The sequence below is a fragment of the Oculina patagonica genome, chromosome 9 (assembly GCF_052425735.1).
Source record: "Oculina patagonica isolate OP01 chromosome 9, crgOcupat, whole genome shotgun sequence".
Lineage (NCBI taxonomy): Eukaryota > Metazoa > Cnidaria > Anthozoa > Scleractinia > Oculinidae > Oculina > Oculina patagonica.
This window is the reverse complement of record NC_135766.1, coordinates 30,376,281-30,394,529: the sequence shown is the minus strand read 5'-3', so window position 1 is coordinate 30,394,529 and position 18,249 is coordinate 30,376,281. Positions and strand designations below refer to the sequence as shown.

At 37.8% G+C, this 18,249-nt stretch overlaps 1 protein-coding gene across 1 annotated transcript in view; it reads left to right on the top strand.

Moving 5' to 3' along the window:
* Positions 1-6,021, top strand: part of LOC144664661 (adhesion G-protein coupled receptor D1-like) — a 53,699-nt gene extending 47,678 nt beyond the window's left edge. The window contains exon 20 of the mRNA XM_078525837.1: positions 4,277-6,021. Within this exon, the coding sequence (XP_078381963.1) occupies positions 4,277-4,438 (162 nt within the window). The 3' untranslated portion in view covers positions 4,439-6,021. The remainder of the gene's footprint in view (positions 1-4,276) is intronic.
* The last annotated feature ends 12,228 nt before the right edge of the window (positions 6,022-18,249 follow it).

Here is an 18,249-nt window from a genome sequence, read left to right as displayed (position 1 = left end):
GTGCTACAAATCGGGGTCTATACTCTACATGTTACGTAGCCTGTGTTAACCCAAACAAAACCTCCAGCTACGCAGGCTACATGTCACGGTGTTCCCATCCACTTTTCCACCGAATTGCCACAGGCGCACCATGTTGGTGCACCATGCTCAACCATCTTGTACATTGCTTAAAAATAATGATAAATAACCCCAATTCTAATTTGCTCGAATCGCTTTATATTTATGTCATTCAGTTTCTTTTTTTTTATGTTGTACGTCACAGCAGTCATTTCTCATTTTAGCATAAGTTTATTGTTTTCCTTCATTGTCTCGTTTGTTTGTTTTGATTTTTGACTGTTTTGTTTTTTAGTATATGATTGAAAAAATAACCTCATTTTGATTGGCTTAGAGCAGAAAATATAATACTGTTGCGTTAATGTACCAACATTTTTTATGCCTTTCATTAGGGACGTTCATCAGCCTCTCTCTCAAATAAGAGTTAATCTTGCTGGATCTCTTGGAGTTGGACAAGTAATATTTCTTGCCGGAATTAATGCAACAGATAATACGGTAAGGTGGTGCCTCTAAGCTGTTCGTCCCACGCATCAGTGTTCTAGCCCCTAACCTTCTTTCCGAAAATGACGAGCATAATAACTACCTTAGAACAATGTCAAGTGAATAGGCCGTTTTGTTAGGTGTATTCGTTCGGGACACAATTCAAGGAACACAATCACATCAGTTCTGAAACATAATTTGTCAACTCCTGGTCAGCTTCTACTCTTAACCCTGTACATTGGAAGGCGATAAAATCTGCTCGTGTGGACATAGATAAACTTTTTAATTAATAGCTTGTTTTAACTGATGCAAATGCAACCTAGCTTTTCAATTTTATGTTAATTTTTTCACGGGGCAATTTGGTATTGTGTCTTTTAAGGTACGTGATGTTGAGATGCCAACTACTTTTTTACAAGTATATTTGAGCCAGTTTTGATAGTTTTTTGACCCCGTGAAAAAATAAAAAAATAAATCATTCCAATGTAATATAACATCATCGTCTTTTGTCAGGGTGCCTTGGGGCTTACAAAATCCCCGGCTCGTAAAAGACAACTTTTAAAAGCGTGGTCAGAACAAGATTAAGCCGGAAGTAACAAATCATTAATAATAAATGTCCTCGATAATTCACAGGGAGCTTGTGTTGCAGTAGCAGCTCTTATGCAGTACTTCCTGATGGCAGCTTTCTGTTGGATGCTCGTTGAAGGAATTTACCTTTACCTGCTCGTTGTTAAAGTTTACAACATCAACAACAGGATGACCGTCTATTATGTCATATCTTGGGGTAAGTTTTTTTGATGTGTTTTTGGAACGATTGTCACTTAATCCGAGTAGCTTTTTGCCTTGGACTCAGAACGAACATTCGCGCAAGACCACTTATTTAAAAATCTATTCAACTTAGGAAGTTTAAATTCGTACAATTGAAACTCATTTTTGCACGAGAACTTGGTTTTTAATGAAGGCCGTAATGGGAAATCGGATGAGACTGGCAGCATGCTATGGAGACATTTTTTTCCCTTTTTCACTTCAGGTTTTCCTGTTGTCATGGTTACTATTTCGCTGAGTATCGCTGCAGGGAAGGAAGGAATCAAGAGTTACGTCAACGATAAATAGTAAGAAATGCAATACAATTGCATTGTATTGTTTGTTTCTTTGTTGGTTTCAACGTTAACCCTCCCAGTCTATTGCATTCAGTTTGTAAGAATATGTGGATTTACGTATCAAAACAAAATTGGTTTTCAATCGATTCTGTTTGTTCTCCTATCGCATTACTCAATAACATTTGATATGAAAGATATTGTTTTTTTTTGTTTTTTGTTTTTATTGCAAGCTGCTGGATGTCTTCGACTAACAATCTGATCTGGATATTTGTCGCGTTTGTGGTGCTAATGGAAATTGTAAGTGGCACGAACTGTTGTTTTCTCTTCTTCGAATTGTGTTGTGGTAGACTTTATAGTTCTAATTCCAGTTAATCTGATATTGATTTCTAAACAAAAAAGTTTACAGCATACACAATTTTTTTATAAATTGTGTTTAATTGATCGTTCAACAATTTAGGTTCAATGTATTAGTTGCTCGTTTTGTTTGCTGGTTGTTGTTTCTGCTGCTGTTGTTCTTGTTGTTGTTGCTACCTTGGTTCCCTTTACATATTTTTGCTTTTATTTCAAAGCTAAACATGTTGTTACTCGTGCGAGTCATAAAAGAGATGATCACAATGCAACCAACAGGAGAAACTCATATTCAACAGATACGGTAAGAGTTAACGTTTAACGAAAAAGTTTCGGTTTGTATATCATATTTTCGTCGCAGGCAGTTGTACAAGTGTTACATTCATACTTTTTTTTTTTCAACTATTCCCCATTTTTTTCTATTAATTCTTGCAGGGTGGGTATCAAAGCATGCGTGGTGATGGTTCCACTTCTTGGGGTCACGTGGTTGTTTGGTTTTCTGTCGCCGTTACACAAAGCGTTCGTCTACATTTTCACGATGCTCAACTCTACTCAGGTTAAATCTTTTAAATCTGTTTGCTCTGATTTTAATATATTTTTTTTTTCTTAGAGACTATCGTTTAGTTTAGTTTAGTTCAGTTTAGTTTAGTTTAGTTTAGCTTAGCTTAGCTTAGCTTAGCTTAGCTTAGCTTAGCTTAGCTTAGCTTAGCTTAGCTTAGCTTAGCTTATTTTAGCTTAGCTTAGCTTAGTTTAGTTTAGTTTTGTTTCGTTTAGTTTAGTTTAGTTTAGTTTAGTTTAGTTTAGTTTAGTTTAGTTTAGTTTAGTTTAGTTTAGTTTAGTTTAGTTTAGTTTAGTTTAGTTTAGTTTAGTTTAGTTTAGTTTAGTTTAGTTTAGTTTCTTTGTCACACAATTTTACGTGCGACAGGAGGCAGATACATGCAAAGCCGCAATTGACATTGACCCCCTCCACAGTACACAGCACAATGGGCAAAGACCAGACCACAACACCGGGAACTCCATGCCCTTATCTTTATGATAAGTGTGTGGGTTCTTTTACGTCCCCTGCTGACCGTGACACTGAAGATGCAGAAACGGGGCCTACGGTTTATCGTCCTTATCCAAGAAGATTAGAATATCTAACCATTTGCAAAGGCAGCATATTCAGCCTTGATGGAAATTATATAGTTTCATTTTAATATCTTAGAACGTTTTTCCTTCACTATAATTTGTTCGAATTAAAGTGAAACATCTTTTACTTACCTTTTTCAATAGGGTTTCTTGATTTTCCTCCTACATTGTGCGAGAAACAGTCAGGTAACGACAAGATGTGAACGAATTTTTCAAACTTTTGAACGTAACTTAGGGCCGAATCGCACTAGCGGACAAATTTTGTAACAATTGATAGATTTCATCATTAACGTGTCACTTGTCACAGAAAACAAGTGCGAGTGCGTTTTTTGAGACCTAGAACTTGTCCAACATTTCAGGAAAACAAAGAAGCAGTTGTCTTATGATTGGTCCGCGTTGCACGCGCGATAGATGTTGTCAAACAATTGCAAAAACAAGAGCGAACGACTTGTTGGACAAGGACAAATTTTGTCAAAACGGACAAATCATCAAAGGGGCCGAAGTCCTGCCTCAAGGCAGGACTTTTTATGACAAGTCGCATTCCCATGCCCCTCGTAATGCCAGATAACAATACGTTGTTGATTGGCTATTGTGTTTGGCCCAAATTGCACCGAAAAACAACACGCACTCAAAAGTTGTTGGGATAGTATGCACCGTGATGTGGCTCTCACCATCGTAATTCAGCCGCAAAATATTTTCGCGAGAGGCAAAGCATATTTATAAGTGAAGTGTTTCGGCCAAATGTAAGAATGAGAAAAGAAAAAGTTATCTTGAGACGACTCATTATTCTACTGCATGAGAACGCGTACTTTAAATGCCAATTGTTTTAGATTTTTTAAAGCGTTGTACTGCATATTTGATGTTTGCCCAAGACGGCCGTGCTGAGAAATTTACAGGGATGGCAGAAGCACGTGCAGAGCTATTGTACTAATAATTACACCTTTTGTTTTCTTCAAAATGTCTCTGACTTGTCGCGACAATTCTGTTTTTGTAAAAAATGTCATGACATTTAAAACTTGTCCGCTAGTGCGATTCGGCCCTTAGTTTGTTTTGTGTGATTTGCATCAATTATAATTCCCGATTTAATCAGTAAGTTATTAGCTATATTAAACAGAATTTAATTATTTTATTTTTTTAAAAATTCTTCCATTTTACTCTCTTATTTGCAGATAAGAGAACGGTTCAAAAGAAAGATGAATGCCATTTCTCCTAGTGCAAACGAAGAAAAATCTATCAAGAAAACTTCACGAGTTAATCAAAGTGATATCGAAGTGAAGGCAATCGACGTTCATCCTAGCAGTAATGATGAATATGAACTAAAGTACATGTAGTGATACATTTTAACCTTGTTTTGCAAACTTTCTATTTGCTAAAGTACCTTTGAGAAAAGAAAACATAAAAACCTGTAGCTTAAGACACTTATTTACTAAAGAATAAGAAACCAAAACATTTAAAAGTGTTAAGAAGTAATTAGGGGAGACTTAGTAAGTAAGTAAGGAACTTTATTTTACCAGAGTAGCCCACTAAGCAACAAGGCTGGTATCCATAGGGTCCTGGGACAACTTCAGATAAAAAAATCTAGAACGAGCCTATTTTCCAAGGTCTTCTAAAAAGTCCAACGGTTCTCCAACTCCATGTGTAAAAACCGGCAAATTAAAGCAATTGCAAGAGCCAACAAGCTACTAGCTACTTAACTTAAGCAGCATTGTGAGCCCAAACGAATCGAAAGCAAAAACAATACTCGTGACCGGAACCAAGCGCGTGTACCAACCATAGCCTCCATGCAGCAGTCTCCAAATTTCTCCACACGTGAGAAAATTGGAGAGGGCTACACGCAAGTCTCAATTGCATGGTGTTGGTTAAGCGCCAGTTTGATTGAGTAGGTGGCGCAAGCTTGTTCAATCTATCGTGTAGCAAAGCAAAACCAAGGTTATAGGTAATAAAAGATCACTCAACTGTGAAAATAGCTTTCGAACATTTTACATAGGAAACCCTAGTTGTTAGTACACTATAAGCCAGCTTAAAAAATTCGAAAGGCAAAAACAGCCATGTGTGGCTGATCACACACTTAAATTTAACCACCAGCGTTTTAGTAAGCTGTTCTAATATGGGGGCCATGACATTTTTTGGCGTTTGCATATTCGAATTCACAAGGCATCAGGAACCATCTCCTTTGACTGTCGGCCCCTCCCGGGGGTGGAAGGGGGATCCCATATGAAAAGAACGAGGTGGCTCGTCGTGTCACTACGGAGTGTGTAAATAAATAACAGATTCTGATCTAGCTTAGGGCCGAGTTTTTAAACACTTTAGCGTTCTGTCTTAGTGTTTACCTTTCGAGAAGAGGTCTCTTTCAAGGTTGCACGTGGAGACATGAAAAAACACCATCACACGGTGTTAAGGTCTAAACCGAGCAGGCATAAAAAGGTTTTTTTTTATAGGGATAATAAATATTGGTTTAATCCCCGTCCTTTCATATGGGAGTCCATCCCTCGGTGCACATAGATGCAAAGGGACGTTCTGCTGCACGTTCTACCAACACCATAATGACTAACACAGTGGTCATAATATAAAAGAAAAACATTAAAACGAACATGGCATTTATATTACCCATTTATGTGTTTTCTTCCCCAATTCATGTGTTGAAATTGGTCAATAAATACAGTAGAGAAACTTTTCCCTAGTGATGAGGTAATATACTAATAGCCTGGAAAAAGTTAGTAATTAAAAATTTAATTGAGGATTGTTAATTAAAATAAGAACTTTGTAAGCTTTTTGTTGGCTACAACCGTGTTTTTAATCATCTTTTCATTGAAGTCCATTCAAGAGAATATGAACATTTTGTTTATAAGCCTTTTGTTTTAGCACCTGTAACAGTGATCGGTGCAGTAAAGAAGTGTAATAAAACGAAACAATTGTTTGTCTGTTGTGGTACAATGTACACACGGAAATACCGAAAAATTAACGGTTTGCCATTGATCTGCAGACTTTCCTGAACCTCACCCCGACTGTCGCTATATCCCTACTTCTCAAGATAGTTAATTTTTAGCTTATTTCTATGAATATTTCTTGAAATGTTGAAGACGTTTTTCCAAACTGGTTCAGTTGCCACCCACTTGTTTTCACAACTCATCAAGATTACGAACGAAACGCGGTATAAAAACAGATAATAGCGACCTTCAGATTGGACTACGAGTACGAGATTGAGTACGAGTACGAGTTTTCAAACCAAATTCGTGTTTCTCCTATAATCCAATCTTATCCTTAACGTTTATTTATGTGTTAGCCAGCAACAGGGAAGAGTTACAGTTTGGGGTATACTGTTGTGTCGAAATTCCAAACTCGTTCTCGTACTCGATCTGGTACTCGTAGTCAAATCTGAAAGTCGTTAATTACGTCTCGTAAAGGACAAAAAGAAAACAAGTTTTCCAAAACAATATCATTTTGACCCATGAGATTTTTCAAGTTTATTATTATATTGTTGTGCTTTTCCACATAGGGGGGGGGGGGGGGGGAAATTACCTACTGAGTTAGTGACCTTTCTAACAAAAATCTTAGATTCAGCTAATTATCAACGACGAAATTTGCACAAAAAATATCATTCCATATATTTAATTGCGATCGAATCAGTCGAATCAGATGGACACTTATAGTTCTCGTGTTAAAACCACAAGTGCTGGATGGTCGCCATTAAAATTTGGTTTTAAGTGTAATACTCCATAATTTTCGAGCTTTTTTAAAAGTTCGCGGACACCGTACCTCACCGATTTCGCTGAAATTTGGCATGCAGTCTTGTTTTAGGGTCCTAACTACCAAATGGATATTAAAAAGTTTCAATTCTTTTTATTTTGGAAAATATCGAGAAGGCCGATTTGAAGCGTCCGTGACGGCCCGCCAACATGGCGGATCGAAGGTGTTCTTGTTAGTTCGACACTGAACCTGCCGTCACAGTTTCTCGATCATACTTGGCATAGTTATAAAGAACTATCTTTCTTCTTTCTATATATCAAAATAGATTTGGCAAATGTTGAGTTTGGATGATCAACGGCTAAGAAGTTCGAAGGTATGTTAACGATGTTTTGAACAGTCTCAAATTTACTACAAAATGAAAGGCTTATAACTCCACTGTTATCTCGATTTAGAACAAGCCATTTACCATGAACAAAGCTTGTTCATTGGTGAATTGATTCCATTAATAAAAAAATTGGGGAAATGTAACCGTTAAGAATAAAAAATTATGGAACCTCTAGTAAATTGGCCATTTCAGCGCCAATTCAGCGGATCAGCTCATTTAACAGCAAATAATCGGGAGAAACATGAAAGGGTTACAGTCGTTTATAATAAGCAGTTTTCAGGTATTCTTTGCTTATCTTAAACAAATACATAATCTTTGCCAAAGATATGGCGATTTTTGAGCGTACGATCGTTTCTCCAAATTTTTATGTCGGCAACTTTATTTTATTTGTTGTCGAGATTATACGCTGTTGTTATTCAAGTATTCGTTTCACAAGAACTTCTGTTGCTCGCATTTCCCAAATCACTGTGGTTAAGAAATTGCCCATTCCGTAACAGGGTCATTCTTACTTTTTCTTTAAAAATTACTAGGAAAGCAAGAATGCCATAGAACGGTTTTATACTAGTGAAAATACCTGTCAGACATAACTTCAACTGTTTGTGTTATCTGGCTGTTTTCACAAATATGCAAATTTAGGAGTTCTTAAAGACATTTAAAGTGCCTATCTTTAACTATTTCACGCTAAAAGATTCCTCTAAATCTTTTCGCCTACCTTTAGGACAAACGAAGTTTTGTGTCTCCAAGCAGAATGCTCGTTATCAGCAATGAAAGTCGAAGAGATACAGAAGCTCGAGTAAAATTCTAACTGCTGTGAAATGAACATCGTTTGAGCTTGACGTGTATTTATAGATCGCTCATTTAACTGTTGTTATTCAAATATTCGTTTCACAAGAACTTCTGTTGCTCGCATTTCGCAAATCACTGTTTAAGAAATTGCCCATTCCGTAACAGGGTCATTCTTACTTTTTCTTTAAAAATTACTAGGAAAGCAAGAATGCCATAGAACGGTTTTATACTAGTGAAAATACCTGTCAGACATAACTTCAACTGTTTGTGTTATCTGGCTGTTTTCACAAATATGCAAATTTAGGAATTCTTAAAGTGCCTATCTTTAACTATTTCACGCTTAAAGATTCCTCTAAATCTTTTCGCCTACCTTTTGGCCAAACGAAGTTTTGTGTCTCCAGGCAGAATGCTCGTTATCAGCAATGAAAGTCGAAGAGATACAGAAGCTCGAGTAAAATTCTAACTGCTGTGAAATGAACATCGTTTGAGCTTGACGTGTATTTATAGATTGCGCTCGAGCTCTGTTAATTAAGTTTATTCATTTGGCGATCAGATAAAAATCAATGAATGATCAGAGTTATTAAAGTCCATTTCTAAGCACGAGAGACACGGAAGTTTGTTTCATAAGCATTTATGCATAGAAATACCGGTTTATTTTTGAGCGGGAAATCTGCATTTATAATAGTTGGGAGTTTGGGGTGTTTTTTTGGTGTTGTTTTTTTTGAGGGGGCTCGGGGGGGGGGGGGGAGGGGGGAGAGGGGTGTGGAAGTGGTGCCTTCGTATCCTCTTTTGTTCTTTTACACAGTGGCCTGAATTTGGAACCGTTCGGGGACTGGATTATCAATTACTCTTCGTTATGCCATGTCACCCCTTAATGTGGGAGCGCCGTGCCTCAATTTACGATAAAAAAATTTATGGCCGCCCGGTCCATTTATGTAGTTCTCCGCCAGGTCTCTCAATAGGCAGGTTACGAGCCTAGTGGCCCATCCGGCCGGAGCTCATACCGGTTTCCGCAACGTGAAACGACAACGAGTATTTTTTACTCCACCCGGATGGGATGCTATTCCATCGCAGGGTTACCTCCCTTCCCGAAAAGCTAAAGATTGACTGGTAATCATTTTTTAACCTGGGTAAGGAAAGGGACTCTGGGAGTTGAGAGGCTTTCCAAAGAACTTAACGCATTGTCCCCCAAAAGCTCTATCCAGGACTGTTTGGTCCAGAGTCCAGCGCAGTGACCATTGTTAGGCCATCACGCTCCCCAACCGTGTAAGAAAGTGCAAAAATCTGCTTGTATAAGCCCTGGGGTTGTACAGTTTGGTACGAAATGTGGGCTTTTAAATGTGGTAGGTCTTATATCCGTGGTTGGGGTGCGGTGGCTTAAAGCGAAATTAAAAAAACTTCTTGTTTTCTGAAAAACGTTTTTATAAACTGATTTGAATTACATTAATGAATTAAAGGGACAGTGTCACCAAGATTTAATAAAATTTAAAACTCTCAAGACGGTAACCTGGCAGGAAAAAAGTGGCCTTAAACTTTGACAGTTGACTTGGAAGAAATATATGGGCCTTGAATTGGGAGGGCTTATGAGAGAAAAGGATAAAAAGGGGAATTTCACAGAATCTGCTCAACAGCGTACTCTCGAACAGCTTTCATTTATCTGCCCACTGTCTTTTCTCTCTCCAGGTTTTAGTAAGGCCAGACCGCTATGAGTGGATTTACAATTCATATTAACACTTTTTTGAGATTTTTAAATCCCGGTTCGAGCTTTGGGGGGATATTGCGTTGAGTTCTTCGGAAAGCCTCTGTACTATCATACCGTATCTACTCGAATAAGCGCTGCCCCCGAATAAGCGCCGCCCTCGAATAAGCGCCGCCCCCGGCGCCGCAGTCCCGATGCGGCGCTTATTCAAGGAAATCTGCATGTTTAACTAGAAACTGAACTACAAAGCAACTCTTAAACAAACTTGGACATTTCTTTCCATCAAAAGCGACGTTCTGCAGTTCAAAGTGCTTGTTTTACCGCTTAGTTTTTCTATTGAACATTCTTCAGTACAATCTTCAGCAAGAGACGACTTTTGGCAATCAGGGGACCCTATTTTAATAAATGTAAAGGATTAGATTTTTTGTGGCGTCAAACTTTTTAATAAGCGTCGCACTGGAGGCGTGAAAAATTTAATAAGCGCCGCGGCGCTTATTCGAGTAATTACGGTAGTCCCGGCCCTTTCTTCACCTAGCTTCGGGGGTGGAAGCGGAATCATGAATCATGAATCATAGCTGTAAAATTAGTAGGAATCATGAATCTTTGTGTTTAAAACTTGGGAATCATGAATAACGGAGATGGCTAAAAGAATCATGAATAACAAATGAATGCTTCCATCGATATTGAATGCTTGTGAATATAGAATGTAACAAAAATTAAACTGATGGGTCATTTTACTAAATTCTTAACAAATATATTCCAGAAATGGCCTGAAATCGCATTTCTGAGCATCTAATTTTTCAAAATTTCCTGGGGGAGCATGCCCCCAGACCCCCCTATAGGAAAACAATGGAAACACGAATGCACCCTTCGCTTCACATCTTCATCCCTTACCGGTACTTTACAGTGATCAAGTATGTTACACACAGTGAATATTAAGAAATAATATGACGACTGAAAATATTTTAAATCGGCTTCCGGCATAATTCTGTGCAAGAGGAGTCTCCACTTGTAAAAGGAGACTGTTAGCAGGGAACCGGAATGTGCAACCAGCATGTAAGTGCAAAACAACAGAAACTGGTAACACGTAATTTTGAAAACTGGATGAAAAGAATGAAAAATGAATCATGAATATCGAATAAAACTTATACATGAATCATGAATCATTGAGGTAAAACAAGACAGGAATCATGAATATCCAAAGTCCAATGATTCCGCTTCCACCCCCGAACCTAGCTAGGTCGGCGATAAGGACATACGTGATGTAAGTCATGACGCATCACGAGAGGTGTCCTTATGGAGCTCGAGAGGTTCGACTTTAATAAAAAAAAGTCCGAGATAACAAAAACAGCCAAGTTCTCACCTGCTTTTTTTTGTAAAAATCTGGACGAAAAACATTTGTATCTTTTAACTTTCCCCAAAAAAGAATTGATTCGAAATTCATTTCAAATCAATGAGGAAAACGTGTTAGCTTCACTGTCATGTTGTTCTTGCCGCGAGTAAGCCACGCCTTCTTCGAACACGATAATTACTGATGACACAAACGTAAAGTCATGTTCATTTCAAAATCAGCTCGCATTATGCTTATTAACAGATGAGCTCTTTTGTTCAACATTCAGACCACTGTGTCAGAGATCTAAAGAGGATTCGGAGGCACCACTTCCACCCCCTCCCCCCGCCTTCCTACAACAACACCAAAAAAAAAAAAAAAAAAAAAAACTCCCAGCTATTATAAATGCAGATTTACCGCTAGAAGCCGAGTATTTTTTAACCGCGTCAGTCAATAATAAACCGGTATTTCTATGCATAAATGCTTCTGAAACAAACTTCCGCGTCTCTCGTGCTTAGAAATGGACTTTAATAACTCTGATCATTCATTGATTTTTATCTGATCGCCAAATGAATAAACTTAATTAACACATTTAAAAGCCCACATTTTGTACCAAACTGTACAACCCCAGGGCTTATACAAGCAGATTTTTGCACCTTCTTTCACGGTTGGGGAGCGTGATGGCCTAATAATTGTCACTGCGCTGGACTCTGGACCAAACAGTCCTGGATAGAGCTTTTGGGGGACAATGCGTTAAGTTCTTTGGAAAGCCTCTCAACTCCCAGAGTCCCTTTCCTTACCCAGGTTAAAAAAAGATTGCCAGTCAATCTTTAGCTTTTCGGGAAGGGAGGTAACCCTGCGATGGAATAGCATCCCATCCGGGTGGAGTAAAAAATACTCGTTGTCGCTTCACGTTGCGGAAACCGGTATGAGCTCCGGCCGGATGGGCCACTAGGCTCGTAACCTGCCTATTGAGAGACCTGGCGGAGAACTACATAAATGGACCGGGCGGCCATAAATTTTTTTATCGTGAATTGAGGCGCGGCGCTCCCACATTAAGGGGTGACATGGCATAACGAAGAGTAATTGATAATCCATTCCCCGAACGGTTCCAAATTCAGGCCACTGTGTAAAAGAACAAAAGAGGATACCAAGGCACCACTTCCACACCCCCTCCCCCCCCCCCCCCCGAGCCCCTCAAAAAAAAAAAAACAACAACAACACCAAAAAACACCCCAAACTCCCAGCTATTATAAATGCAGATTTACCTCTCAAAAATAAACCGGTATTTCTATGCATAAATGCTTCTGAAACAAACTTCCGTGTCTCTCGTGCTTAGAAATGGACTTTAATAACTCTGATCATTCATTGATTTTATCTGATCGCCAAATGAATAAACTTAATTAACGGAGCTCGAGCGCAATCTATAAATACACGTCAAGCTCAAACGATGTTCATTTCACAGCAGTTAGAATTGTAATGTACACTCATTTACTCGAGACACTCATAGACACTCATTTACTCGAGCTTCTGTATCTCTTCGACTTTCATTGCTGATAACGAGCATTCTGCCTGGAGACACAAAACTTCGTTTGGCCAAAAGGTAGGCGAAAAGATTTAGAGGAACCTTTAAGCGTGAAATAGTTAAAGATAGGCACTTTAAGAATTCCTAAATTTGCATATTTGTGAAAACAGCCAGATAACACAAACAGTTGCAGTTATGTCTGACAGGTATTTTCACTAGTATAAAACCGTTCTATGGCATTCTTGCTTTCCTAGTAATTTTTAAAGAAAAAGTAAGAATGACCCTGTTACGGAATGGGCAATTTCTTAAACAGTGATTTGGGAAATGCGAGCAACAGAAGTTCTTGTGAAACGAATACTTGAATAACAACAGCGTATAATCTCGACAACAAATAAAATAAAGTTGCCGACATAAAAATTTGGAGAAACGATCGTACGCTCAAAAATCGCCATATCTTTTGGCAAAGATCACGTATCTGTTTAAGATAAGCAAAGAATACCTGAAAACTGCTTATTATTAACGACTGTAACCCTTTCATGTTTCTCCCGATTATTTGCTGTTAAATGAGCAATCTATAAATACACGTCAAGCTCAAACGATGTTCATTTCACAGCAGTTAGAATTTTACTCGAGCTTCTGTATCTCTTCGACTTTCATTGCTGATAACGAGCATTCTGCTTGGAGACACAAAACTTCGTTTGTCCTAAAGGTAGGCGAAAAGATTTAGAGGAATCTTTAAGCGTGAAATAGTTAAAGATAGGCACTTTAAGAATTCCTAAATTTGCATATTTGTGAAAACAGCCAGATAACACAAACAGTTGAATTTTTGTCTGACAGGTATTTTTACTAGTATAAAACCGTTCTATGACATTCATGCTTTCCTAGTAATTTTTAAAGAAAAAGTAAGAATGACCCTGTTACGGAATGGGCAATTTCTTAAACAGTGATTTGGGAAATGCGAGCAACAGAAGTTCTTGTGAAACGAATATTGAATAACAACAGCGTATAATCTCGACAACAAATAAAATAAAGTTGCGGACATAAAAATTTGGAGAAACGATCGTACGCTCAAAAATCGCCATATCTTTGGCAAAGATCATGTATTTGTTTCAGATAAGCAAAGAATACATGGAAACTGCTTATTATAAACGACTGTAACCCTTTCATGTTTCTCCCGATTATTTGCTGTTAAATGAGCTGATCCGCTGAAATGGCGCTGAAATGGCCAATTTACTAGAGGTTCCATAATTTTTTATTCTTAACGGTTACATTTCCCCAATTTTTTTATTAATGGAATCAATTCACCAATGAACAAGCTTTGTTCATGGTAAATGGCTACTTCTAAATCGAGATAACAGTGGAGTTATTAGCCTTTCATTTTGTAGTAAATTTGAGACTGTTCAAAACATCGTTAACATACCTTCGAACTTCTTGGCCGTTGATCATCCAAACTCAACATTTGCCAAATCTATTTTGATATATAGAAAGAAGAAAGATAGTTCTTTATAACTATGCCAAGTATGATCGAGAAACTGTGACGGCAGGTTCAGTGTCGAACTAACAAGAACACCTTCGATCCGCCATGTTGGCGGGCCGTCACGGACGCTTCAAATCGGCCTTCTCGATATTTTCCAAAATAAAAAGAATTGAAACTTTTTAATATCCATTTGGTAGTTAGGACCCTAAAACAAGACTGCATGCCAAATTTCAGCGAAATCGGTGAGGTACGGTGTCCGACCAAAGTTCGAATCTTATAGAATATGACAATTAAGCTATTAGCTTTTTATTTTGAACGTTTTGCTAAATTGTATGTTTGTCTTGGCCTAAAATCCTTCTGTAACTGAAAAGTAGCATGTTCACTGGTGCTCTCTTTAGGGGTCATGAATGGTGCCTCAAAATTAAATGTCGCAGTGCTCGCAAAATTAAGCTTTTGCTCGGAATGCTCGCAAAATATTAGTAGGTGCCTGTTTGCTCGTGCTCGCACATTTTTACAAGTGCTCGCATGCTCGGTTTTTGGTGGGGTAGCTTTTTGAAAAGTGCTCGTTGCTCGCAAGGCTAATTTTTGTCAATGCTCGTGCTCGAAAATAAAAACGCTGTGCTCGCATGCTCGCAAATGCTCGCAAAGACCATTTGATACCCCTCTCTTTTATTTCTTTTGTTGGATTAAAAAGCATGGGACAACTGAATTTTCAAATGCAAATAACTGAGTTTATTCTGAGTGGTTAAAAGCAAATAGCTAATTCACTTAATCGTAAAATTGTGACGGCATATAAAAAGACAGTGCCGAAAGATTTATTCACGAAATTGATGCACGCTGCAAGATTTATCTCGCAGAAGCGATATCCGTGCACGCGTAGTGGGATGACCCGAAAACACTGACTATCGGTCCGTAGGCCCCAACTACGTACCGGGTCCGTGCACTGCTAACAGACCGGTCCACGGACTACCCCTGGGGAGCTTGTGCCACCGAATTCAAGTCGCTCTTTGCACTTGCCGTTTAAAAAAAAAAGCCATTTAACAACTAAAGTTTTAAAAGGCTCTTCTGATGCCATTTTAGGTCCATTTTCAAAAACCCTTAAAAATGGAACATGTCCTAAGAGATTGACGTGAACATGTCACCAGCAGGTGCAGCGGAACTGCATCTCATCTTTCTGAAGACAAAATACTATCTAAATTAAACAGAGTCAACACAAAGCAGATCCATTATTAAAACGCATGAATAATTTCGCTTTTAAAATGTGGTGTGATCCTTCAGAAACATTGGTTGCTATCGGTTACTTAGCAGTTAACTTTTGTAACCGTCTATGAAAACGACAAAATTCGTAGTACTGACGTGTTTGGCTCACGCTGATGAAATTTCACCGCCGGGGATTAATTGTTCCAGGATGGTGAAAGATCATATGAAAACATTTATCAGCTCCCTTGTTATGATCATCTTGTTGAGTAAGTATTAACTTTATTTTGCTTATCACCATTTTGTAACATATAACGGAATATTCTTTGTATTTGTGTATAACGAACGATCGGTACTGCGGCTTCGTTCAGCATTTAGAATTTGTTGGGTCGTGCAAAGTTGTAGATTTTATTGTAGCAAAAACATACAAGGATTTCTGATTGTGGCCAACTCTACAATAACAAGTTGAAGACAACGATAACCGGTTGGCTGATAACTTCGTAACACACCTGGTTTGAGTATGGCAGAGCACTTTAACTCTTCCGGGGCACACTATAGCAAACATTGTGGTGAGAGGATAAAGATTCGTTCTGGAGTTAACATCCCAAGGAAGCACCTTAAAATGGAAATAATTTTAGGCTCCGCACAATGCAATCAAAGTGCCTAAACAATATTTCCATTGCATGAAAACTGCGGGCGCCGCGCGCTTTCTAAACAGTCGCGCATACCATGATATAACGGTCTTACACATTAATATACCCAAAGCGTTTGTGTCTTTCACAAAATGACACTTTTCTTTATTTATGTCCTTTTTTCATTTTTTTTTTGCTTGAAATTGAAATATTCACTTTTAAAATGGTCACCGGTCAACCGGTTGAACAACTTCCGTTTATCCAAATATGTGTAAGCAGTTTCGTTCAAGACATCCAACCCAGTGTCTTAGCTTTCGTCTTATCGCTCTAGTTTGCTGATAAGAAAGATATACATACATACGCTGTCTTTTTTTAAAAACCGAGAAGCTTGCCATAATTATATGCAAATGCGCTTCTGTCACCCCCCCCCCCCCCCCCCTCCCCCAAAAAAAGTATCTTAGCCTCAGAAAAACAGCTCAATCACGACAGAAAAAGCAAACAAACGAAAATTTGATCATGATAGTGTGGTTCAAAAGTGTCTGAATCTAACGTTTATTGAAGTTATCAATTTCCATATCTGACATATGTATAAAAAGTGAGCTTTTTGTTGACTGAACCTTTTAACTTTATTTTACTTACTTTAGTTTACTCCAGTTCGATGTACCGGGGTTCAACTGTATTTCATATTTTAGCCAAATAACTGGAGCCGGCCTGACTGCGTATTCTACGCGATGATTTTTAGCTACTTGACTACTAGAGTTTTACTGGGCTCTTGCGATGATACGGTTGGTTTTTTTATTTCCGGAAACCACGCACTAATTGACGTGGTCATGTCACTAACAGGTGCAACGGAACTATTTCTTATCTCTCTGCTGTAAATTTTGATGACAAGTTATAAAGTTAATACATTCCTCTAACTGCGGCCAACTGAACTTCATAATTTGAAAAATTTGTGAAAAGAGTTAAAAATTCAGACTGATATTTTGGATACCTATCGAGACCAAAGAAATTGTATAAACCTTTGAACGAAATTGGAAACAAGTTTTGACCGACTCACGTTTGATACAAAAAGCTTGTTTAGTAAAATGTGTTGGTTTCAACGCACTATATCCGGGATAATGGAACACAAATTGAAAATGACAACGACAATTATTTTAGCAATCGTTTTATTGGGTGAGTATTAACTTCATTTTCTTTTATTGTTATAGCAAAGGTGTAGTAAAGATCAAATGTAAGGCGTTCTGTCTATCTACTTTGTATGGTACTTTATTTGATTCGTTGGTTCTTGCATCCCTTTAACGGTAAATCAGATATATAATAAGAGATCACACGTACACGTTGTTTTTGTGCGGCTCTCCATCGCAACAAACTTAAACAACTCGACGCATAACGCTAGCTACGCAGGCTAAGTTTGTTTGAAGAGACCTCCTGCAACGAATAGGAATTGAGCAAACTGAGATGTTCTCATTTTGTTCTATTTGCTGTATATCCCAGCGAAACTTAAATTAAACTTGAATTTATTCGTTACGAGATTATCAAGATCACAAACGAAACGCATAAAAACAGCTAATTCTAGTAGTAATGTACTACACTCTGAGGCAAATTTGCCTTAGAGATGTAGTACATCACTACTTCCAGTGCTGGATACAAAATATGGGACAAAAATGGATTCAAATATTGGAATCAAATATTAGAATCAAAAACTGAAATTCAAACCCTAGAAAACCAAGCCTGTAAAACCAAGCCTGAAAACTTCTTATACTCTTTTTTAAAAATCTTGGATCTTAGTGCGTTTAAAAATCAAATCGCTTGCTCTGCTCAAACCCTAGGTCAAATTAATATCCATATGGATATGTTTCTATATTGGTATCTGATATGTATTTTATTTCGCGCTTGTCATATCCAAAGGTGTATACCTTTTCTTCATATTTGTTTACAATTTGTTTATTCTGTCTGGTAATTTTATTTTCATTTACTAATGTGAGTTCTTTGATTTCGTTCTTTACAATTTTAATCATATTTGCGTGATTCAGTATCTGGGAATTTTCATGGTTTAACCTGAAACCTTTAATAACACATTTCTGTTTATTATTTCCATATGTGAAACTGTAATTCTTTGGACCTCCAGAAACGAATGTATTATTTATAGCTTCACCCCCTAATTCATCTGTTAAATCGCCTAACATATCACCTGTTTCTATCACCTTACTATTTTGAGATTCGATATACACAATACTATCTGTATCAAAATATAATACCTGTTTATCTAAATAGTCTAGTTTTTCATACAACATTAACCGTGCACTGCTAGTCGTGAAACAGGCTACATAGATATTTGTATTATAGGAATTATCAACAAACTGATCCTTATAAGTGTAACTCATCTGTACCATCTCATCGGTTATGAAATTCATGTTTAAATTA